Raw genomic sequence first — 24,538 nt, 5'->3', positions numbered from 1 at the left:
GCCGAGGGGCCGGGCCGCTGCCGGCCCCCCAGGCTCCAACGGGGCTGAGGCGGTAGCTGCGCGGCTCAGGCGTGGTGACGGACCGACTGCGCTGGGGAGCCGTCTTCTCCGCTCGGCGCCGCCCGCCGGCCCCGTCCGGTCCCCTGGGGTGGGAAGGGATCGCTGTCAGCCTTCCCCGCCCCCCCAGCCCGGCCCGCGGCCGGCGTCACTCATTCACCGCGGATGGTTCAACTGCCACGCTCCGCTCCCCGCCCGATACCGAGCTGCAGGGCGGGGGACGTCTCTGCCGCTCCCTCCTCCCGGCCCGGCTGTTCCCTTACAGAGCCGCCGCGACCGGCCCCTGCCTCGCCTGTGGGGGGGGGTGGGGACGAGGAGGGAGGTGAGAGCGGCAGGCAGCGTCTGTAACACCAACGCTAGGGTAGGGCGGAGCCTCCAGCCACTCCAGTGCGTTATGACCTCACAACGGCCGGCGCCGGAGCCCGGCAGCGCGTGCCTCGTCCTCGGCCCGCGCGTGCTTCCGGCGCTCTAGGGCGGAGCAGCCAGTAGCGGCCCCCACTAGTGTTCGGGTTGCGAGGGTCCGCCCGCCCTACAGCTGTGATAAGGTAAACAGCGGGCTGCGTCCCGCGTCATCTTCGGGAGGGGAGGGATTGAGTCCATCCCACCTCCTCTGAGGCGTGTTGCTGCGGTAGGTGTAGGGTGCAGTCCGTGCCCGGCAGTGCCAGAGGACGGGCCCGGCCCTGATCCTTCCGTACCCCGTGATTCATAGGAGTGGCGCTCCCCAGAGGAGCGAGGAGGGCCCTGCGCTCGCTCCTGAAAGCACCAAACACTTCCTGGAATATCCACCGCGGCATGGAAACAAGGCTCGGTTCGCTCCAGGAGCAGATCTGTTCCCCCGCTACTAGGTTCCTTTCGCCAACCCAGCGAGAGGCGCTTGGTGGTGTTAAGCTGAGCGCACTGACGTGTCCGTTTGTTACGACGTTAGACCGACCCACTAAGACTCTGCCTCCTCAGCGCTGACAGGAGAGGAGCTAAACTAATGGTTGCGTCTTCAGAGGCACCGAGACGCTGGGCTTCCCCCATTTAAGCCCCAAGTCTGCAAAGCGATTCACAGGGGAGCGTCCTTCGGCTTTTTTCTTTTGAGTCCCACTGAAGTCGATAGAAGTTCCTGGGGTCGCCTGCATCTGCCGTCCTAGCTCCGACAGGAGGGCACTATTTGCTTTGTCAGCACCTCACCTCCTCGGGAAGTTTTGACTAGACTTATCCAAAGGCTGTGCTAAAACCATGCTGGACTGATACGCAGTGAGCTCGGCCGTAGGGCAGGGCTTTAAAAATGAATCCAATTCGGATTTCAGCTTTCCTATTTTCACTTTCAGAGCTTTCCACCATTTTGATGCAACAGACTGTTACCGGGCTTCTTTGCAAACAGCTAGATATTAGAAATCTGCATCTTGTATTATAGGGTAGGTAGAAAATAAGGAAGGCAGGCAAGATTACATTGTATCACCACATTTTATCTCTGAGCCCATCCTATGATCTCTGTATTTAGTATCCGCTACAACAGCTATATAATGGAAATATTCTGTACCTTTCTGTTAATTTTTCACTTTGTCCTTCTATGGTGCTTGGGGTGGGGGGTAGTGTGCTGAAGACGCAATTTAAGTAACACTGCAACAGTACCCCTATCAGGCTTTAAGCCATGCAGTCCCTCTAAAATCTCCTTCAATTGCTTTTATAAGATTAGTGCTATCAGTATTTTTTTTTGTATCTTTTCCTGTCAGTGACCCAGTGGTGACAAACAGTAGTTTCAGGAGCATTTTTAAATTTCCACAATTGTTAAGACTGTTAGGTGTGACTTTTGCACCCAGGTTTAAAAAAAGATGACTAAGATCCCTGTCAGACACTTAAGATGATTGCAGTGAGAAATTCCCATTTTTTAATTTGTCTCCGACCAACTAAATTGTCTTATTTCTTTGTAATCTTGGATGGCAGCTTCAGCAGCTTGAACTATATTTTCCATTGTTTGATGGTATGAACTGGGAGTGCATAACACTATACAGATGTCAGATTGAGTGGTGAAAGAACCGTCCACTTTACACTGTTTTAAGTGAATATAAAAATCACACCAATTTCCACATCAGCTGTAGGCAATTCTGGTATTTAGACAAGATTAATGTGAAAAAGTGATAAAAAAAGTATCCAAGTACATTGATATAGGTTGTTGATTGGAATTGATGTTCTGCTGGAAGCCAGTAAATATATATTTTAGCCTTGGCCTCCAGTTAGGAAATCTAATTACTAAAGTTTGCAATTTCTGCAAAGGTTAATCTAACTCAGGGGTGGGCAAACTTTTTGGCCTGAGAGCCACATCTGGGTATGGAAATTGTAGGGCAGGCCATGAATGCTAATGAAATTGGGGGTTGAGTGTGGGAGAGGGTGAGGGTTCCAGCTCGGGGATTGGGCTCGAAATGAGTTCAGGGTGCAAGAGGGGCTCTGGGTTGGGGCAGGCAGTTGGGGTGAGGGACCTGGAGTGGGACTGGGGGTGCAGGAGGGTGCTCCAGGCTGGGACCACAGTTTGGAGGACTGGGGTGGGGGGTTGGGGCCCGGGAGTGGGACAGGGATGTAGGCCTCAGGCAGCGCATACCTCATGGCCAGGTGGCTCTGTGCATTGCCCCATCTGCAGGTGCTGCCACTGCAGCTCCCATTGGCTGTGGTTCCTGGCCAATGGGAGCTGTGGGGGCCGTGCTTGGGGTGGGGGTAGTGTGCAGAGACCCCTGGCTGCCCCTATGTGTAGGAGTTGGAGGGGGGGATATGCAGAGCAGGGCAAGCCCTGGACCCTGCTCCCTGGCACGGGCTCCAGAGCCCTAGTTTGGCCACCCCGATCTAACTGATCCACTTGTTACAGGCTTCTGAATTCAAAATGCACTTTCATATACTACAATACATGGATCAGTCCCAGATCCTGCAGGGACCATTGTTCCTACCACTGATGAGGGGTAGTTCCTGTTTTCTCCGGGCTTCTTTGCTGTTCTTTGCTCCCATTGATGCAGACTCTTTTTTAGGCAGGATGTTTTCAACAAGTGGTTCTTGGACTGTGAAGTTTCTTGCATTAGTTTGCTAGAGTTTGAGTTTGTTGACAAAGTATTCATAAGCATGTGATCAGTATACTTACAAATAGGCCAGACCTAGGGAAAACCCTCTCATCATGGCATGTTCCAACACGATCAGGTAGTGTCTGACAACCTTTTGATTCCTGGCTCTCTTTATACAATTCAGCTAACTTTCTGGTTTTAGCAAAAATCCAGTTTGAAGCAGATATCTTGGTCACTTTCCTTCCTCCAAGGCGTTCCTTTCTTACCTCCTCCCCCCTCCCTGCTTACCAGCAGAACAAAGTTTATGTATGCTTGTATCTTTTAAGACAGCTTTCCTTTGTCTTACTATTCTAGCTTTTCATTTTATCAAGTACTTTTTGAACTGTACATCTTTCCCACACTGTAAATATTACCTATTATTCTGATGGTCTTCTTTTACTTGCTGATTAGCACCTTTTCCATACTAGCCCCAAACCATAAAACAGATAGCTTAAGTTTGGTTAAGAGACTAATAGTTATGAAATAAAGTTATCTTTACATAACTTTTTTACTACTATTGAATTTAACAAAGTGAGAGACTTGTTCATGGAAAAAATAAACATTACTAGTAGTCAGTTATCTACTGTCCCTTAGAACAGTGGTTCTCAAGCAGGTTTCAGGGGGCCGCCAAAATAAACCAGAGAGCAGGGCCACTATTAGACCCACTGGGGGCCAGGGCCGAAAGCCGAATCCTGAGCCCTGCCGCTCAGGGCTGAAGCCCGAGCAGCTTAGCTTTGTGGGCCTGATGGGGCGTGAGGCCCTGGGCAAGGGCACCAGAACGGGGTGGGCCACAGGCCTCCCTGTCACGCCCACCCAGGCTGGCAGCTGGAGCCTGGCTGGGGAGCCCGGGCAGCATGTGGTGCTGTGCTGCGGACCCTCCACCTGCGCAGGGTTGGGCTGACAGCAGCCCCTGGCCCCCTGACCCAGAGCAGGTGGAGGGTTCGTGTTGCAGCTCCCCAGCTCTTACCATGGCCAGGGTGTGGCTCCAAAGCCCTGTCCTCCAGCCATAGCGGGGTTGGAGAGGGCCACGCAGAGAGCTGAGGGGAGCCACAAACCCTCCACCTGCCCTAGGCAGGAGGCCTGCGGGGTGGGGACACAGGCCGGGAGGCTGCTCTCAGCCCGCTCTGGTTTGCCTGGGGCCTCAGGCATAAGGGGCTCCACTACCGCTGGCTCTGGGTAATTGCTCTGCTTACTACTCCATCAGACCTGGCTTTTAAGCTACTGAAAAACAGCTGTGGCATGGGTGGGCCATGGAATTTTTATAGCACACTAGGTGGGCCTCCGAAGGATAAAGGTTAAGAAGCCCTGGCCTTACATCATGCTGTTAGAAGATAATGGATATTATAGTTAAGGTATTGGATTGACATTTCAGAGATCTGGATTTATTTTCCAGTTCTTCCACAGACTTCCTGTCATTTAATTACTTTGTACCTTAGTTTCCTATCTTTATAATAATACTTTCTTCTAGGCTTTGCCAGGTCTATTTAGACTGTCAGCTTTTTAAGAAAAGACCTGCGTCTTATGTTACCTAACAAAAGAGGGTCCAGTCTGATGGGAGCTCTACAGTAATATAAATAAGTTAATATAAATGTTTCCATTTATCAAGATGCTTGATACCTACTTAATAAGGGTTTTCCTGCTCTATTCTTTTCCCCTCGGTATTAAACTTACTAAGAAATTTCCCCCCAATAATAAAGTTATTACTAAAAGGTAAACTCAAGAAGGTAGCAGGGAAGAGTAGATGACAAAGATTTATCAATAATAGTTTCCCTCACTTTTGGAATAGTCTCTAACAGATCCCCCACCACTGGGACTTAGAGGCAGTAATTGTCATACTCTGAGCCCCTTATGCTTGGAATACCTAAGCAAGACTGTAAGAAAGGGAATGACTCAATTGCCCCATTTATTTTCCTTGCCTTCCTAATGCATATGTAAGAGTACATTTTAAAAACTGGCAGGAAAGTGTAGATCTTAGTTCTTCATTAAATGCTACCAGTAAGTTACTAGGTTGGCAATTTTTCATCACTCATTTCTCTCCTCTAGTAACTAGCCACCCACAAGGCAGACATACTCGTTGGCATATTGTAATGACAAGTCTTCTTGGAGTAGGGAAATATGGGTGGACAGACAGTTTACACTAAGAAAGGGGCAGTAGACTAGCTACTCTCTCTATTTCAACATAGGACCATGGCAACAATAGCTTCCAAATCTCCTCCTTGTGGTTGATCTTCTCCACCTCCTTCCTTGCTTTCAACCTAGTTCTGTATCAGATTTCCTTATTTTTCTTGCTACATCTGGCTTTACTACTGAAACAGCTCAACTGGACACATCATTGCTATCGCCGATGAGGAAACATCAGACTTACCACAGTGCTGGCTTCTTGCAACTTGTACTGAATCACAAGATTGGACCAGAGAAAGTTAATTACAGACAGCACCTATGGGGGGCCGCAATCTAATCTGGGATGTACGAGTCTGAAGCATCTCAAAAGTGGAATAGACTGGGTGCTGTAGCTCAGAAATGGAGCTGATTAACAGTTTCAGGGAAATGTGAGCTGCAGAGGCCCTGTCTATTAACTGTCAAGCAGGGAGTTAGCTCTAGCTCAGTTTCCTCCTCCCCTTGCACAAGGGCTATGTGGAGATAATGAAGTAAAGCCATAGACTGTTAAGGAACAACATGGTATAAGAACCTGAATAGAACCAGAAAGAAAGTAGGAAAATGCTTAAGAGAATATAATTGTTATTTTTTAGATTGTATGCTTTCTACTTCCTTAATGAAAGCAACCAACAGTATGTGCACTACTGCAATCTAAATAATATATTAAAGTAAGTTATTTCATTATACATTTTTATTTTAGAATCTAAGTTATTTTTCTAAATTTGGTGTGTACCAGTGGGAAGTGAGAACAGAGCACATTATACAAGGATCTCAGACCACCATTATAGTGGGTCATGGCAATATACATGATAGAGTGGCATTTTATTCATATTTCTGACAATCACTTATGCATGTGATTACATAGCTAGAGAATATGTAAACCTCTGACAGAACCTGCAAAATTTAAAATAAAATAGAGCCCTGCCACGATCAGTTTGTACTAACTGTAAATAATTAAAATCTGTTTAAAAAAAACAAACCCAAAAAGCAGAAGTGCTGAATTTAGTGGGTGGACAAAGGCCATTAAAAAGTGCTTGTAATGCTATGGTATTAAGTCAAAGTAGTTTAATAGACCAACACAATTTTAACTTTATACACTATTCTTTCAAAAATGATGATAGGCTGTGAGGGCAATAAACCATTTCAGTGGAATAACAATAAGATCTCATTAATTCAAGAAGTCACCACTCCTCTGTGGTTTAAATACTGATTCTGTAAGATTAATGTAAAACAGTACAATTTTCCTTTTATTAAAGAATGGAAGTGGCTGTTTTTAGTTACATATCCAAATCTTGATTTGATTGTACAGAGAAAAATCTACAAAACTTGTATATTACAGAATGATTAGACCTGTTTTATCACAGCAACTTTTAGGAAATTGCAAAAGCCTAAGGAATACAAAATATGTTATAGATTATGTTTTTATATAAAGTTTCCATTTTTGATATTTTACTGCAAAAAATACAACTGTGCACTAGCTGCTTGCATTGCAGGTAATTCTGAACATCAACTACTGTCCCACAACTTTCTTTTTTTAAAAAAAAAATTAACGGATTTAATTAGTAATTTAAACAAACATGAAAGTCAGATGCCTTTATTCCCCATGATAAATTTACACCTGATGGTTCCAGTCTAAAATCTGATCTGTGCTGATGGATTCCCTGCACCTGTGTGGAGCCCCACTGATTTCACTGTACAGAGACATAACTGTCTCAGTGACACTAGAACACTTTTTATAGGGGGGTGTTGAAAGCCAGCTAATGAAACTGTAAACCATGTATGTTCAAAAGTAAGGTGAAAAAAGCACAATTCCTGCTCACACCACATGTGTGCAGCATAGCTCTGGGATTCTCAGGAATCGTGAAATACTATTAGCTTACAGCACCAGCAAACTTTTCACAGTGAAAGCTGGGGGTGCAACAGCACCTGCCAGACCCATAGTTCCCATAGCTATGAACGGTCCACCCATCCAGTCCAGCTTGCAGGATTATAACTTTAATAACCAGTTAATCTTTGATCACTAGAGTAGGAAAGTTCCATAAATTGCTTCCAAGGAAGCAAGATCCCAACCTATTTAATTGTAAGGAAATGTTTACCAAAAAAATGAAAAGATTAATAAAAAAATCAGCAAACTTTGCATATAGTAACAATGTATTCCATACTGTCACAGCTCAGGACAACTGCAACTGTATTTCCCCTCAGTGGTTCAGCAAGGGCACCCACTTTTGGCTTCCAGCTACCCAGCTGTTGCCTCTCTTGGGTGGAGTCACATGTCCCTCTCTTTTCTGACGGGGGTATTTCCAGGCTGCACAGTTTTCTGCCTTCACTGTGTATTTCCCAGCACAGACAGATTGCCAAAGGGCACCTGCTTGCTTTCTCTTCTGAGACTGATAACAGAGTGATTGTCAACAATTATAAGTTACCATGCAGCACTTCCTACACAAGCCTACTTTATTCTTAAGGTAAAAGAGCATTACAGAAAAAACATACTAAAAACAAAACAATAAAAACCTACACACATGCTAATAAGCTTGCCAGAATTAACCCCAACCTTAAAATGCATTCTGGCAGCCTCCATCCTTCCAACTCTACCCTCAGGATTGGGGCCCTCCATGGAGCAGGGTTTCTGCTGGATCAGGCAGAAGGCCATGAGCCAGTTTAAAATGGCTTTTTATCCAAAAATCCTTTGTCTACTGATCCTTGGTGAATCAGTTTGTACTAGCATATGCATACCTTTCCAAGTGAGTGGCTTCTCTGGAGATGTTACAATCTGAGTGAATTTGCCTAATCAGCTTTCTGTTCTCCTATTTACCCTTCTTACATAAATACATACAATTCCACAACACATACACAAATTGCATTTTTAATACAATGAACTCTAAAGATGGTAAAATTAATTCAATAAGGTTTAACTTAGTTCAATAAATTTCATTTAGGATATTGCAGGAAATTGTCAGTCTGTCACACATACTTCTAAAATAAAGTAATTGTTATGGTTCAGGGCAAGCTGTACCTTTGACCTCTCTGTCTTTCCATGGGCACTCCTTTCAAGTGACAGGACGCTCAGGTACTACCCTCAAGGTGGACTCCTACGATTGATCCCCAACTTTTAGTCTGTCAGCAGGTTACAGTACCCACATTTACAAACCAGGCCCGCAGCAGGTGCCCTGCCAGAGAGTTTCCAGTAGGAGCCTGAGACCAGTATAAAAATGCAAGTGACAGAACAGCTTATTCAAAACAAAGTTGAATTTATCTAAAGGAACATTAGAGAAAAGAGTTAAACCAACAAAAGGCTTATATGTGTATTATTTTACCTAAACCTCATCCCGTTCTCGCAAGTGTAGATAGGCTCCCATTGTCCCAGCATGCTTCACCAGTCCCAATATGGGGGAGACAATACTCCTGTAGCCTCTGACTCTCAGTCGTGTTTCCCCCTCCCCGAGTTTGCTGTCTTTTAACCATTTCAAAGTCCTTTTGTCCTGCAACACCAGAACATGGTAAATCTGCTTTTATTCACCTCTCCAGGAGGATCAGAGGTAGACTTTCAGTAGTGGATTCCCTGTATTGTCTATTTTAGCACTGGCAAATGAATTGCCTGGTTCCATGGGTACATGTGGAGAGCTTCAGCTGGAACTAACTCTTAGTGTTCCACAGATCAAGCCACACCACAATACTCAGATATGCACATAATATTAATAAAAATACATATCTCCCAATTTTTTCATAGTAGAGAGAAAAAAGGGGTGAGGTAATAGCTTTTATTGGACAATCTGTCATTTTTCATTGACCAATTTTTCACAGTAGCATTTGCAGTTGTACATTCCAAATGATGTGTCTTCAAACGCACCCCCATGACAAGGATTCCCATGGGAGATGAATAAAACAGTACATGAAAAACATCAGAAGGATGTGGTAGTTATACAGAATGGTGTTTCTGTATATAGCAAAGCAAACAATCCTCACTGGAGGACTACATGAAATTTTAAATTCACAGTTATCAGAGCTCAAAAGTTTCTGCACACTGTTTGCAACACTTTAATCAGGTAGCTCAAACGAATAATTCTGATTAAATGGTCTTAAAATCAGTTCCTTCCTCTCAGACTTAAGTAAGCATGAGAAAAATTAGTCTAATTAAGCTACTAAAAAGAGATTAAAGTTGAAACCTCAATTATAACTATATCTCAATTAGTTTCTACTTCTGCACAGTATATTTTCTGTATTAGGTGGTATCTGCAAAAAAGAATATAAAAGCAATATCTATATCTCGATATCTATTTATTGTGTGAACTATTTTCTGAATCAGGATAGTTACTTTTTCTGTAAATTATACTATTAGGAGAAGAAATAAGGAATGAGAATGCAATGAAGTCTTAAGTTTATGTTGTCATGAAAGGCATGACTAGCTCCTTTGTAGGGTTTTACAGGAAAATGATCAATGACAGTTTATGACAAAGTTAAAATATTCAGAGCTTAACAGCTCACTTGCTACTCAGCTTCAGAGCAGAAGCCTTGCCTCTAAGGCAGAGGTGGGCAAACTACGGCCTGCGGGACTGTCCTGCCCTTGAGCTCCCGGCGGAGAGGCTAGCCCCCCGGCCCCTCCCCTCCCCCACAGGCACGCTGCCGCATGGGCGGTACTCTGGGCAGCAGGGCTGCGCGCTGCTGCAGGGCAGCGCAGCAGCGTGTCTGGCTCCGGCCGAGCGGCGCAACTGCCAGACATGCTGCTCTGAGCGGCATGGTAAGAGGGCCGGGGGGTTGGATAAGGGGCAGGAGGTCCTGGGGGGCAGTCAGGGGACAGGGAGTGGGGGGGTTGGATGGGGCGGAGGTTCTGGGGGGCAGTCAGGGGACAGGGAATGGGGGGGTGTAGGATAAACGTGGGAGTCCCGGGGGGCCTGTCAGGGGGCAGGGGTGTGGATAGGGGTCGGGGCAGTCAGGGGACAGAAAGAAGGGGGGGTTGGACAGGGGTTGGGGTCCTGGGGGACCACTTAGGGTCAGGGGGTCCCAGGAGGGGGAGGTCAAGGGACAAGGAGCAAGGGGGGTTGGATGGGTCGGGGGTTTTGAAGGCGGCAATCAGGGGACAGGAAATGGGAGGGGCGGGGGTCAGGCTGTTTGGGGAGGCACAGCCTTCCCTACCCGGCCCTCCATACAGTTTTGCATGTGGCCCTTGGACCAAAAAGTTTGCCCACTGCTGCTCAGTATGTCTGCACAGTAAATGAAAATGGGACTTTAGCATGGATATGCCTATCTACATGCTACCTTTAGTCTAGCTAGCACAAATAACAATGAAGATGTGGGGGCACAGATTTCAGCATGGGCTAGCAACTTAAGTATGTACCCAGGGTCCCCAGTGGGCATGTACTTGGACAGATGGCAGCATGGGCTTCAGCTCAGGCTAACTCTTCAATACTATTGTTAGCCATACTAGGTAGCTTGAAGCTAGCATGGGTATGCCTGCCGGTGCTACCATCACACCTTCACTTGCAGTATAGGCATACAGTATTTTTTGTTCTCATTGAATTGTTATATTAGAATTACATATTCATAATTTGTTACTAACACTTCATAGAATCGTTGAATATCAGGGTTGGAAGGGACCTCAGGAGGTCACCTAGTCCAACCCCTTCCTCAAAGCAGGACCAATCCCCAGACAGATTTTTACCCCCGTTCCCTAAATGGCCCCCTCAAGGATTGAACTAACAATCCTGGGTTTAGCAGGCCAATGCTCAAACCACTGAGCTATCCCTCCCCCTACTTAACCATGCAAATTGAAAAACTGACTTCTACAAACAGGCTAAACATATTTAAGCATCCAAGCCCAATTTAATTATCTCCACATACCAAACAAACAGGTTACCTCAGCCAGTCCTCAGACATAAAAGCCTGGCATACAAACATCCTTATTATAAATCTTTGTTTCTAACCTAAGAAAAATAGCAAATACTTCTCCTTGGAACTCACTCTGATATTCATTTGGCAACGTTCTTCACTGTTATGAATTGAATATAGTTATTGGCTCTTGTTAAGAGTCATTACCATCACTACTTATCCCAATATTTCTGCCTCTACAAAGAGAAGTTATGTTAAAACAAGTTCGCTTAACACAAGGTACAGTAAATATTTTTTGAGAGTAAAATCTTACTAGTGCAACCATCTGATGCCGTAGGATGTCAATTTTCCATTAGATTTGTAATTCCTAGTATTGAGCTCTCTAGAAATAAATTACTTTGGCAGGTTATAGTTTGTAGTCTAGAAACCAGTTAATTTAAGACACCCATCAAATTTTTGTTTTTGCTCTTCCAGGCACTCAAGCCTGTCCCTTGCCACAGATTTCCCCCCTTTATAGCTGCAAGAGGAACATGGCATAAACACAGTAATGTACAGAAACAAACAAGTTCAGAATGTGGCCATCTGTCTAGATTTTGTCAATTCTTAGCTAATTTTTAAACAACTTTCTTTTGTAAGATATCCTAGTTAACAAAAGTAAAGAACAAGATGTCTATCAGGTTATTTGTATGCATTTTAGTCCCGTACTCCCATTTTTTATTTAAAAATTAATCTTACATGTATTTGCTTTTGAAAACTTGCATTTTCTAAATTATAAACATTCAGTATTTTAATATCACAAATGTTTTAGTCACTGGATGAAGCTTATCACTTGCTCACAATATTATACACCTCTACTCCAATATAACGTGACCCGATATAACACGAATTCGGATATAACGCGGTAAAGCAGCGCTCCGGAGGGGGGAGGTGTCGACGCTCCAGGGGATCAAAGCAAGTTCGATATAACGCAGTTTCACCTATAACGCGGTAAGATTTTTTTGGCTCCCAAGGACAGCGTTATATCAGGGTAGAGGTATACATTTTCTATCAAACACTGCATCAAGGAAACAAATTCCATTTTAAACATTTCAATTAAAAGAAAAGTACTATGGTAGAGTTTCAGTACATTTGGTTCTTGAAATAAATTTAATTACTATAAATGTGTGTTTTTCAGTTTTTCCTGGACTTGTTATCCAGTTTACAGATAGACATATCTGGTCCCATTTACAATCCTCATTTGCAAGATTATTTTTTCAAGAGTGTGTTTGTACAAGCAAAATTTTATTTGCTCCATATCCTTTATATGTAAAGTAGAAATTTCAACATTTAAACTTAATGAAGTAAAATGCTCTGCTTGAAAGGTGAAAGACACATATCCATTACTATTACACTGAGCTGAAAAAAAAACGAGATTTGTAATTCCCAGTCATCTTCTATATCAAAACAATGCTAAAAAACTTGCTTCAACTGTAGCTTCCTCCCCCAATCTATTACTTTTAAATAGTACTGCCAAAGTATTTAATGGATAACTACTTTTAAACTATGGATGTGTTATTAGTTTACTAAATTAAGTTTCATGTCTTGTATGAGACTACAAATTTTATTAATTCTTTAAACATGCTCAGAATCCTAAATATTTTACTTTCATCCAATTAAAAAAACTTTTATTGTTGTAAAATTAGGAGAGATTACAGAAGATCTAAACTGCCATCTTTTGTAATGTAGTCTGTGTAACTCTAACATGTTGTAAAAAGAAAGGTATGTTTGTAGCCATGTGCTGATTACACTTTAAAAAAAGGACTGTCCACGTATCTGAAACATTGGTTGTCTTAATTCTACAGCAGAATATAAGGTGCTTTAAACAATACATAGAATCAACAGTCTTTGTGCTACAGGTCTGTCTCATCTTACGCTGGGGTTATGTTCCGCGGTCAGCGCGTAAAGCGAAAACTGCATATACTCAAAATTACATTGAGTTCAATGGCGGGCGGAATCGCCCGCACTACAGGTACAGTATTAAAATGGTTATTTTTCTCTTTTTGTTTGTTTGTTTTGTTTTTGCCGACCGCGTAAAGCTGAAATCGCGCATGTTAAATGCGTGTAAGATGCGACAGACCTGTATTATATTCTGCATTAAGATTACTCCCAAGAAACTATTTTCAGTTACAGCAATTCTATTATAAAATGCTGATGGGACCAGACTTATACATTGTTCAATTATACAATATGTAAAAATCAATTACTGGGTGCTCTGTTTTCAGTTACTCTTTTTTCAGCTGTGAACATCTATACAGTTACTGTGAATGATCTACGTGTTTTGTTTTTTTTTAAATAAAAAAGGACTTCCATAATAGAGAAAGCTTTCAAACATGTCAATAAAATATGCCTTTATTTACTTTTTTCCTAGATAACACTTTTTTGAGAGAGACTTTTCTATTCCCATTGCTGTCCATCTTCTCTTATTTATTCCTGCAGTTTTAAGTCACGACAGTGAATTTGGGACAATCGCAAACAATGGCAATGAAACACATGAAGTTGGGCTTGCAAGAGGAGCTCTTTTTAAAAAACAAATCTTTAGCAACAGCACAGGAAAAAGCGGGCAAAACAGTGTGGGCAGGAAAAAAATTGGTAACTGGAAAAAACAGCAATGCATTAAATATAGAAGTGTTAAAATTCTAAAGGATAGATTTGAACAGTTCTATTGGCATTATATTGGTCTTTTTGCAGCTGATATGCAAACTATTCAGAACAGAATGTCATATGTGAAGTGATAAAATAGTAGACAATATGAAGTACATAGAATCCCTCATACATTAACAAATGTTGCCAAAATTTTCATGGTTCAAATTAATGCAGATATGTCTTAGATGGGCATTTGGTTGAACTGAAACTACTATTATTAATGCTTTGCCAATACTGATAATTGCTGGGTATGACATTCAGTGTTGGTGTCCATCCATTCAGTATTGGTGTAATTGGCTGGCTTTCCAAAGCACGCCAATATGCAATTCCAGACATGGAAAGCTCACACAAGACCACATTGAGCAAATTAATAATGAAGACCATTAAACAGCATATTTTTGGAGAAAGCGCTCAAATGCATCATAAATGGCTTGCCTAAAAGAGAGAATATGGAGAGAAAGAATTACAGGCTACTAGTATAATTTGGGAAGGGGTAGACGCAGGCTGCTTCCCCCACCCCCCCTTTGTAAAAATAGGGCCTTAGAAGTGCTTGGTACACCTGAGGAGGGTGAGAGCTCTTAATTTCCCTGATCCACCACCATTATGCCCATCCAACCCCAAGCTCTAATCTGCACCAGTTGCCAAATGTCCCAATGACCCCCTACAACAACTGGGAATCTGCCTGGCATAGGGAGTCAAGCCAGACCCCACATGGCAGGAGAACGTGGTGTGGTAGCTTCTATGACATCTAAAGGATCCACACACACAGGACAAGATTTTCCAAAAACTGGATTTAGGGCTTCTTTGCACCAGTACAAAGGAGCTGAAATGAGGCACAGGTTCAGAGCCCTCAATCTTCTTATTTTTGGAAGGTTAACATTTACTTGTTATGGGGCTGAATGACTCAAGGGGGATTAAAAATGGCATAATGCACATTTCAAGGATACTGGTTCAAACGCAGCAAAGGGCAGTAAGTGTCAGAATCCTCACCAAGAGCTGTTCAGTTATCTATGTGAAATAAACAAGTGGTCTAAAACCAACATGCACAGGGTTCCACATTAGTAAATCTATTAACATAAATGGCAATCTGACTAGCCAAGGATTAAATATGTAAATAGGCTTAACTCAAAAGTTTAAGTCAGGCAAAAATAACATTTTAAATAACAAGAGTTCCCAAGGCTTCCCAAATGTGAGGAATTTCACTTGGTCAGCTAGAAATACAAGATATTTGTGTAAAATCTGAATTCCTCAAAAGCAAAGGAGTTGGTAAACAAATATTAATGAGGCCCTACATTGCAATTGCTTGAAGTATGGGAACTGGAATGTCTCAAAGAGAAATCAGGGAAGTGGTCCACAAGTCTGAGACAAAACACTAAGAGAGATGTGGTGGGTGAGAATATCTTTTATTGGACCAACTTCTGTTGATGAAAGAGAAGCTTTTGAGCTCTTCTTCATGTCTGTGTAAGCTTGAAAGCTTGTCTCTTTCACCAACAGAAGTTGATTCAATTTCTTTCTACTATCCTGGGACCAACATGGCTACAACACTGTAAACAAACAACATGACTTATTTAACACATTAATAAATCACACATTGAACAAAAGGAAGCCAGAGAAAGGAGGAAACATTTTTCACAAGAGGGCTGGCCACAAATATCCAATCAACCTTACCCCAAACTTAGAAAGATTTCATTGACAATGTAAGCACTGCAAAAAGGAGAGGGAGGCAGCAACAATGAAGACTCTAATACTGAGGGAAATACCTTTAAATTCATATACAGAATGCCAGTCATTCTAAACAATTATATATGTACTGCGAGTATAGAGTCTAATACTCTCCAGTGTCGCATTTCAGAAATTATTTAGACTGATGGGAACAGCTCTCCAGACCATCTGATCTCATGTGATTAAACCAAAGATGATATTAGGAGAGGATTGTGTCCACATGGCCATGCTTTAAAAAACAACAACAGTGTTCTTCAGCTCTAATTTGGTACTAGGAATTCTTTTTCCCCTCACATCACTTCCCCTGTCTCTTTGGCCTCCAATCCAGCAAAACATTTATGTGAGCAGTTGATGCTTAAAGTTAAGCACATGCTTTGTTGGATCAGGGCCTTTTGTACTCAACTCTCTCTCAAGAAATTCTGATCACACAAAGATCTCTCTTCTGTATTTTCTATTTATTGCGACATCTTTCAAAAACTATGCTAATTTTACACAGATATTGATCCTGAACCTTGGTATGTTGATCTTTACCTTTTTTGTTTGGACTCCTTCAAATGGGCTATCCAATCCTCATTAATCCCTGCATCTCCAGGGAATTTAGTACATCAGGAGTGTTATATTATTGTAACTTATTAAGATTTAAGAATTGTATTTATATAAACAACATTTCAGAAGGTTGAGATGCAATGTCAAGTCTGGAGTTATAGCAACGTATTACTTGTCTGACAGGTAAGCTAATATCTTAAATTTGGACTTCACCTACTTTTCATTCTAACAAAGACAACACTTGCAAAAATAAACGTAGGGCAACTGTTGCCTGCTGAACATACACTGGCTATGAAATAAATTATAGTGTTCAATGAATGAGTGGACTGAATGAAGAGTAATACAAGTTGTTTTTTAAAAAGAAGAATGACATGCCAATGTAGAAAACTAATTCCCTCAAAAATGTGGTATTAGGGAAAGATCACAACCATATTTTTGCTTCCCTGTTTATACATAACTTCTCACCTGAAGAGTCCTTGTTTGAAGAGGTAGGCACTGATATGACCTCCACCCAGATACCTGATTTCACATCCTGGCCATATATCTTGAAGGCTGCGCACTCCAGTTCGTGGAACATATGCATCCTCCTTGGCTTGAACAACTATGATTAGACTTGGGTCAACTGGAACTGAGCAGAAAAAAAGAAAAAGCTAAATTTTTCCAGTAAATGCTCACTTTTTCTGATTAAACTGTTTTCTACTCCCAAATCAGTATTCCTCAGTAACTTATGAAGCTACTGTAATGCGGCTAGTAGGAAAAGCCCACAAGAGTTGGGGGGCATCTCTTGTTTTCATTGGCAAGTCTCCCTAATGATCAGGTTACACTTTGAGCTCTCTGCATGGAAAACGATGAGAAACTCTTTAAATGAAAGCTTAGGTCTCCAGCCATCCTTGGACACAGTGTATTGAGCTCAATGGAGCATATATTCCGTAGTGTAGTTGCAAAATAAAAGATATATTACATAACTATATTTTGATCCTTGGTACTAGATCTCTGCTGGGGGAGTCAGTGAACAAAGTTTTATTTCTCCTCGACCTTCTGTGTTTGTTACAAGATGGTAAAAAAGTTAGAAGATTTTTTGAACTCTCATAAACCTCTCTTTTTGGGGTACTGCAAGTCAAGAATTCATTATCTAGGTAACATCAAATTTTGCAAACAGCTTCATTTCAGACAGACATAGCCCACCAATATGAGTTCAATATCACACGGGGGCGGGGGAGGGATAGAGGTAGAGGGGGTCTTTGCTTTGAGATGAGAGGTGAGCGCAAAAATCAATTTTATAATGTAATTCGGCAGTAATTTTAATTATGGATAACTTCCATAGGTTCAGTGCTAATCAGGGGTGCTGGAACAATTTGTATAGTGGGGGTGCTGAGAGCCACTGAACCAAACTGTAAACCCTATATATAATGAAAACCATTTCAAGACAGGGGGTGCGGCAGCACCCCCATAACACCTAGTTCCAGCACCTATGGTGCTAATTATGGGGTAATCTGATGACAAACTGAGGGAATAAGACAATATTCAGCACAGCCATCTCTTGACCTCTAAAGACAACCTGTGGTTTTATAACAGTGGTAAACAGTGATATGCTAAACATATTTCAAAATGGACTCCTAGAAAAATCCAGACATCCCTTTAAATATGTAATAAATCACATACCATGGGTATGCATGCTTGCATAGAGAAGTAGAGGATTAGGAAATATGTTTTCCCACTTAAAAAAGAGCCCCAGCAATACCTGAAGCAGATGAGCTCATGTTATAGGCACTTGCTAGATGTAATCACACTTTGTGTAATATACCGACATACTTCTTAAGAGAAAAACAAAACAAATAAACACAAGTTGAAACTGGACTTAGAGACTTGGTGGAGCTCCTGAAGCATCCCTCTCTGCATATTTCTAGATCCGGGGTGGGAAAACTACTGGATCTGGCCCACAGGATTGCCGGAGGGGTGGGGGGGCAGAGGGCTCTGCGTGCTGCCCTCGCCTGCAGGCACCGCCCCCTGCAGCTCCCATTGGCTGGGAACGGGGAACCGCGGCCAATGGGGGCTTCGGGGGAGGTACCCACAGATAAGGGCAGCGCACGGAGCCCTCTGCTCCCTTCCCCCAGGGGCCGCAGAGACATAGTGCCGGCCGCTTCCGGGAGCAGCCCGGGGCCAGGACAGGCAGGTAGGGAGCCTGCCCTGGCCCCGGTGCGCGCTGCTGTCGCCCTGGAGCTGCTCCAGGTAAGCGGCGCCGGGTCGGAGTCCACACCCTGAATGCCTCCTGCACCCCAACTCCCCGCCGCACCCCACACCCCTCCTGCACCCCAACACCCTGCCCTGAGCCCCCGCCACATCCTGCACCCCAACATCCTGCCGAGCCCCCTCCCACACCTGAACGCCCTTCCCTGAGCCCCCTCGTAAACCCCCGCCCCCTCCCACACCCCACACTCACTCCCGCACCCCAACCCTACATTCATGACCCTGCATGCAATTTCCCCACCCAGATGTGGCCCTCAGGCCAAAAAGTTTGCCCACCCCCTGCTCTAGATGGACATAGCTAAGCAAGTGGTTTTGAACCACCAGGGTATTTGTCAAAAAGGAGGTTCCTCTGAAACTAGATGATCCATGGGGGGGGGAGGGATAGCTCAGTGGTTTGAGCATTGGCCTGCTAAACCCAGGGTTGTGAGTTCAATCCTTGAGGGGGCCACTTAGGGATCTGGGGCAAAAATCAGTACTTGGTCCTGCTAGTGAAGGCAGGGGGCTGGACTCGATGACCTTTCAAGGTCCCTTCCAGTTCTAGGAGATGGGATATCTCCATTAATTATTATTATTATTATGTCAGATATAAGTCTGATATACATATTTTTAAAAGATGTGTCCATTCTGTAAAGACAGCCATGACACACTTTCTAATTCAATATACAAGCTTTTTGAGAAAACTGTATGAATACAAAATTACTGCACAGATAATAAAAGGTTATTCTAGACAATTATCCCAATCCCCACATTAAAATAAACAAGTACCTGAGAAATTAGCTACATGAGTACATTCATCCATAACTCCTTTCATGAACCTTAGTGATTCTCTCTGTAAAGTGTCCCTTTTCCTTTCTTCACTTATCAGGTGCTCCTGCAGACTGGTGAAGTTCTTATTGCTACTGCTGCTGGTTGAAAATGTTTGATTTATACACTGCATTTTAGGAGCATCTTGCAGTAAGAGTCTTTCTGATGAGGCACTTAGAGTACTTTTACTAGTGCTAAGGCAGTGAATGGCTTCTGTAGACAGAATTTTGCTTGTGGTATCCAGATTCAACATTCTGGAAGTCAGAGCTAGGTTGTTCAGACTGTCCACACTGTTGGGGGAATTTTTAACAAAGTCTTGTCCCATCTTGAAAGAGTCTGTCTAAAAAGAAATACAGGCCTTTTATTAAGGGTTTTTCACATTTTTTGGTCAACCTGATTAAAAAACGGTGAGTGAATTCAGTGCTCTTGACAGAGAGAGCACAAGCTCTGGCATGAGCCAGACACAGTGCTAGGTGCACAGGCAAAGTCCAAACTTTGGCATACAGCTTGGTCAATGATCTAAATCCTGACCCATATCACCACCTTATATCCTAGTTTGGGGCCTGTCCTAAGCAGACAATCATGTAGCAGTAAGTACTCAATTATGGTGGTGGTTCCTATGATGCAGATTTCTGTCCATTAGGAAATGGAACTAAAACACAGAGTATCATGTCAGATGCAAATTACTTTTGGTTATTACTGAACTGATCTAGCATCAAACAAGTAATTAAAAAAAGGAGTACCCTTATTCTGTTAAGAATCCTATGAACCATTCAATCCCATCACAAGTGGTGTTAACTGTCTTTTGACGAGTAAAGCAAGTATATATTGGGAAACATTATACATGAGGAAACTACCTGAAAATTTCTATGCAACTTCTCTAATTTTTTCCAATTTTGTTTCTTCTATTAAGCTTTCCCTCATATTTCTGAGCATATTACAATGTTGCAGATATTACTAGAGCAGAGCTATATCTGGACATCTGATTTAGAATTCTGTATTATGCTTCCACGTTTATGTTATTTCTGTATAAAAACATTGTACTTCAGTTTCTGGGAAAAGAGCTCAAGTAGTCAGCTTTTCAGAAATGCTCTTCTACACAATAGCATTGAATTTGCTAGGGAGGAAAAATTAATACTAACAGCTATTTATTCAAAGGACTAGAAGAAAGTCAGGTACCAGTAGACAACTTATTGACCATAACTGTTGAGGTTAGGGAGAGAGCAGACATCCAAATTTACTTTGGGAAAAGGCTATAGTCAGAACTTGGAAAATCCATTTGCCTGTGGATACTAGGAAGATATCCTCAAATCTGAGTTCAGTGTACATTGATAGCTTGTCAACAAACAGCCAGCTGACAGTTCCTCTGCTCCTGTCAATACCTTAGCACTGCTGGGGTACTGCCAGAAGAACAAGCAGATGTCAAAGCAAGGCACCAAAGTAGAAGACAAGGTTGCAACAAGCAAAGGGCACCCAACAATTTCTTGCTGGGATCTAGTGAAGAGCTGAAGTGATCGCCATTGAACGGTCTCCTATGCACAGCGCCGTTGTTAACAATGGGTCAAGAAAGAACTGAAACATTCACAGGGCAGCATTTTGGTAAAGGGTGATGAGACAACTGTAAAAGTTTCTGGGTTATATTTTTACCCCATTGCCATCACAGTACAAACCCTGCAGAACCAAAGGAGTTCTAATCAGAACCAGATCTGAGAAACCTGCACAGATGGTATCTTTAGAGAATAAGGTTAGATTACTAAAACAATTAAAAGAATCCAGGCCAATACTACAAAATTGAAATTGCAGCGCATTAAAAATCAGGCCATAACAGTGTTCGAATAGGAAGAATTTTAACCCACTACACCGTCACAAGATATTTTCTTCTTAGGGTAAACAATTATTTCATATAAATCATATACTCACATCTGGTCATGTCTTTTTTCATTGCTGAAGTATGTATAAATATTTCAACAAAAGAATGAGCAAGGTAATTGATTCAACAGTAAGTCACTTCTTTATTTGGCACTTTGGGCTGGTCTACACTGGGGGGCGGGATCAATCTAAGATATGCAACTTCAGCTACGCTATTCGCGTAGCTGAAGTCGAAGCATCTTAGTTCGACTTACCTGGCCGTCCTCACGGCGGCAAGTCGACCGCCGCGGCTCCCCAGTCGACTCCGCTTACTCTTCCTGCTGAGGTGGAGTACGGGCGTCGATTCGAGGATCGATTTATCGTGTCTAGACGAGATTCGATAAATCGATCCCCGATAGATCGATTACTACCCGCTGATCCGGCGGGTAGTGTAGACATGGCCTCCAATACACTATACCAAGCTATATGGCTAGTTTTCTGACATTTGGGAATTTGGTTTTCAATGCTTTGATTCCCCACCCCTACAAAAACTAACATTTCAAAGAACATTCTGAAAGTTCTTAATTTTTTTAAAGCTTCTAGCACTCAAGAATTTTTGTTTGTTTGTTAGACATGGAGATATGATAAATTAATAGACGTGCTTTTATGTACCTTGATTTTGAGAACTAGAGTAAACTGGTATCTGTCATAGCTGGTCATGAACAGTAATCTAAAGAGAGTTCAACACTTATAAAAATGCATTACATGACAATAGGAGGTATTAATCTTTGCTTATTTAAAGGGTACTTCTGCATCAAATATTTGTTAAACTAAATCAAAAATGTAAGAAACCATTAATGTTAACATGTTGTATAATGAATGTCTGCTCAAAGTATCTAGACATGACATTATGTATTCGATCAGATTTTGTATGTAAACTATATTTTACATAAAGCTAATAGCAAAAACAAACTGTACTTACTCCACAATATTCAAGCATTTGAATGATTTCTTCTTCATAAACAGTTTGTGTATAGTACTGTTTCTCTAGCTCTCTCCAGTTCACTGCTTTGCTCAACACACCCTGAAATTACAGTGCAAATAAGAATTCCCAGAATAAAAAAAAAAATCCGAAGAATGTATTCTGAAGTGATCATCGAAGTCCAAGGCAGTAGAACTAAGGAAAGATGCAGAAAATAGCTAAATCTGTATATGTTAAAGTTAAGATTCCCAAACTTTATTCTGGCCAGTGTTGACTTAGAAGCTGTAACGAATTCCATAGGACACATCAGACAAGAATATCCATAACCATATTTCTTGTCTGAAAACTTTACTGCATTTTTCATTACAAAAACATACCTCCCCTGAAGCTCCATCTCACCTGTACATTAATCAGACCACTCTACAATAAGCAGATGTGTAAAAAAGTATTGAAGTCCTTGCCATAGAGCGCTTACAATCAAAAGAGGCATGGGTGTAATACAGAACTCAGTGGTGTATGGCTACTATACCAGGAAGAATCATATTTACCCAACAGTAACTGCGATTCTTTGAGATGCGTTGTCTATATATTTTCAGTTGTTGCTGCGCACGTGTCCGATGCATTCAAGTTCAGATTATTTTGGCCAGCAGAATCTATTGGGACTGTGACTGCACCCTCAAAATATCCTTGTACTTCCAACCTAAGGGTGTAAATGGTAGCGTGTCCCCAACCATCTCTCAATTCCTTCACCACTACAGAAACCAGGTGTTACAGAATTCCATAATAGTGGAGGAGGGAAGGATGTATATACCTCAAAAGTGAGTCTCTTATAGCACAACTTAATGCACGTGGAAATAAAATGAGAAAGCCCCAGCACTGATAGTAATTTATGAAGAGAGGGACAGAGGTCAGACTAATAACCTAGGTGATACCCTAAACGGTTTAGACCTATCAAGTTGGAAGGAAAGTACCCTAAGTATGTCTAAGATTTGAAGTTTAGCTTCCCCTTTGTTGGAATGTGGCTTTGGAAAAAAGACTGGCAGAGGTATTACTTTGATAAGATGGAAGTCAGACACTATGTTCAGCAAGAACTTTGGGTGAGACCCTTTGCTTGTTCATATAAACTTTGCTGTGGTATTGTGCATCATGATCTGAATAAACTCTTAAGAATTTGGTGGAATACTGTGCACACTCGATAAATGGCCCTTAGCAGTAAGGGTACATCTGCACAGTAGCTGGGAGGTGGGATTCCCAACTCAAGTAGACATGCACGCACTAGCTAGTGCCTAAAAATAGTAGTGTGACTGCAGTGGCACAGGTGGTGGCTTCAGCTAACTACCTGAGTATGTATCCAGGAGGTTGGCTTGAATTGTAGTTGGGTGGTTATTTTTAGGAGCAGAGCTAGTGCAGATGTCTACCCAAGATGGGAATTACATATCCCAGCTGCTGTGTAGATGTACCCACAAGCCTAATGTTTGAAGACTGTCCAAGTGGGCTCTCCACCCAATAAGCAGCTGTCAAAGTTTCTGATGGCAATGGTGGAGAGAAGGGCACTCCCTTACAAACTTCTAGAAGGTCCTTCCACCAAATTAATGACAAGACTTCTGGGAAGACCTGTACCCTCACGTATAGGTGATATCTGTTGGGTTGATATACAGACTTTAGCCACTCTTCCATACACCAAATGTGAAGTCAGGCATGCTGAGTTATGTGTAAGCAGGATGCCATGTGTCCTAGAAGTTTCTGAGGCGAAATTTCACAGATATCAGAGAATGAACTTGTAGGTGGCTGACAAGATCCGCTATGGATTGCAATCTTTCTGGGGCAGATGAGCCATTGCTGTAGTGGAGTCCAGAACTGCCCCTATAATTTCTATCCTTAAAATAGGAACTAGCACTGATTTCTCTTCAATTACCTTGAGCCCTAGAGAGGTGAAAAGTTGTAAAATATGCAGCAGAGACGACTGAAAAAACAAAATTTTAGTTCTATGAAAATTTGAATTTTCAGAAATATTTTTCATCCCAAAATGGAATGAAAAACAAAAGTGCAAATTATCAAAAACTGAAATCCTGCAATATTGTGTTTCAGAAGCAATAAAATGTTGTATTTCCCAAAGTGTGCTCCCCTTGATCCCCAGTTGCCAACCTGATAGGCAGCCACAGAGCCAAAGACCCTGGAAGATCTGACAGCCCATGACCGAAACTAACAGGATTGTCAGTTTCACAGGTGCACACCACTGAATAGCAGCCATGAATCTGACCAGACTCTTATTAACTTGACAACAAAAGTCTAGTAAATTTCACGACCACTATTCAGTGATGGGCAGATCAGTCTGACAAAAATTGTCAATTCCAGTCCAAGTCCAGTTTCCAAGGTTCCCAATTTCCTGGCAGCCATCACTGCTGGTAATCTTGGGAGCTCAGGGCCCTTGGCAGCCACCTTGGAGGGAAGAAGGGGAGCTAGGAAGCCCTGGAAGTGCTGGCCCTGCCTGGAGTCCGTGAGAAGGTCATTAAAATTGAAACTTTTGCTGGAATGGTTCAATTGACAAGTCTGCAAATTCCAAAGAAATATGTTTCATCAGAATTTTCCTGATCACCTC

General features: G+C 42.4%; 1 protein-coding gene across 3 annotated transcripts in view; it reads right to left on the bottom strand.

The window, feature by feature from the left end:
- Positions 1-11,826: 11,826 nt before the first annotated feature.
- The window catches only part of ABHD18 (abhydrolase domain containing 18), a 52,598-nt gene continuing 39,886 nt past the window's right edge, over positions 11,827-24,538 (bottom strand). For all 3 annotated transcript variants that reach the window (XM_065404677.1, XM_065404675.1, XM_065404676.1), the window contains 4 exons: positions 21,940-22,041; positions 19,071-19,449; positions 16,524-16,686; positions 11,827-14,225 (listed from right to left, as the gene is read on the bottom strand). In XM_065404677.1, coding sequence (XP_065260749.1) covers positions 14,174-14,225; positions 16,524-16,686; positions 19,071-19,449; positions 21,940-22,041 — 696 coding nt within the window. In that variant the 3' untranslated portion in view covers positions 11,827-14,173. The remainder of the gene's footprint in view (positions 14,226-16,523; positions 16,687-19,070; positions 19,450-21,939; positions 22,042-24,538) is intronic.

The sequence above is a fragment of the Emys orbicularis genome, chromosome 5, assembly GCF_028017835.1.
Source record: "Emys orbicularis isolate rEmyOrb1 chromosome 5, rEmyOrb1.hap1, whole genome shotgun sequence".
Taxonomy (NCBI): domain Eukaryota; kingdom Metazoa; phylum Chordata; order Testudines; family Emydidae; genus Emys; species Emys orbicularis.
Note: the sequence above shows the minus strand (reverse complement) of the source record. Positions and strands in the feature narration are given on the sequence as shown.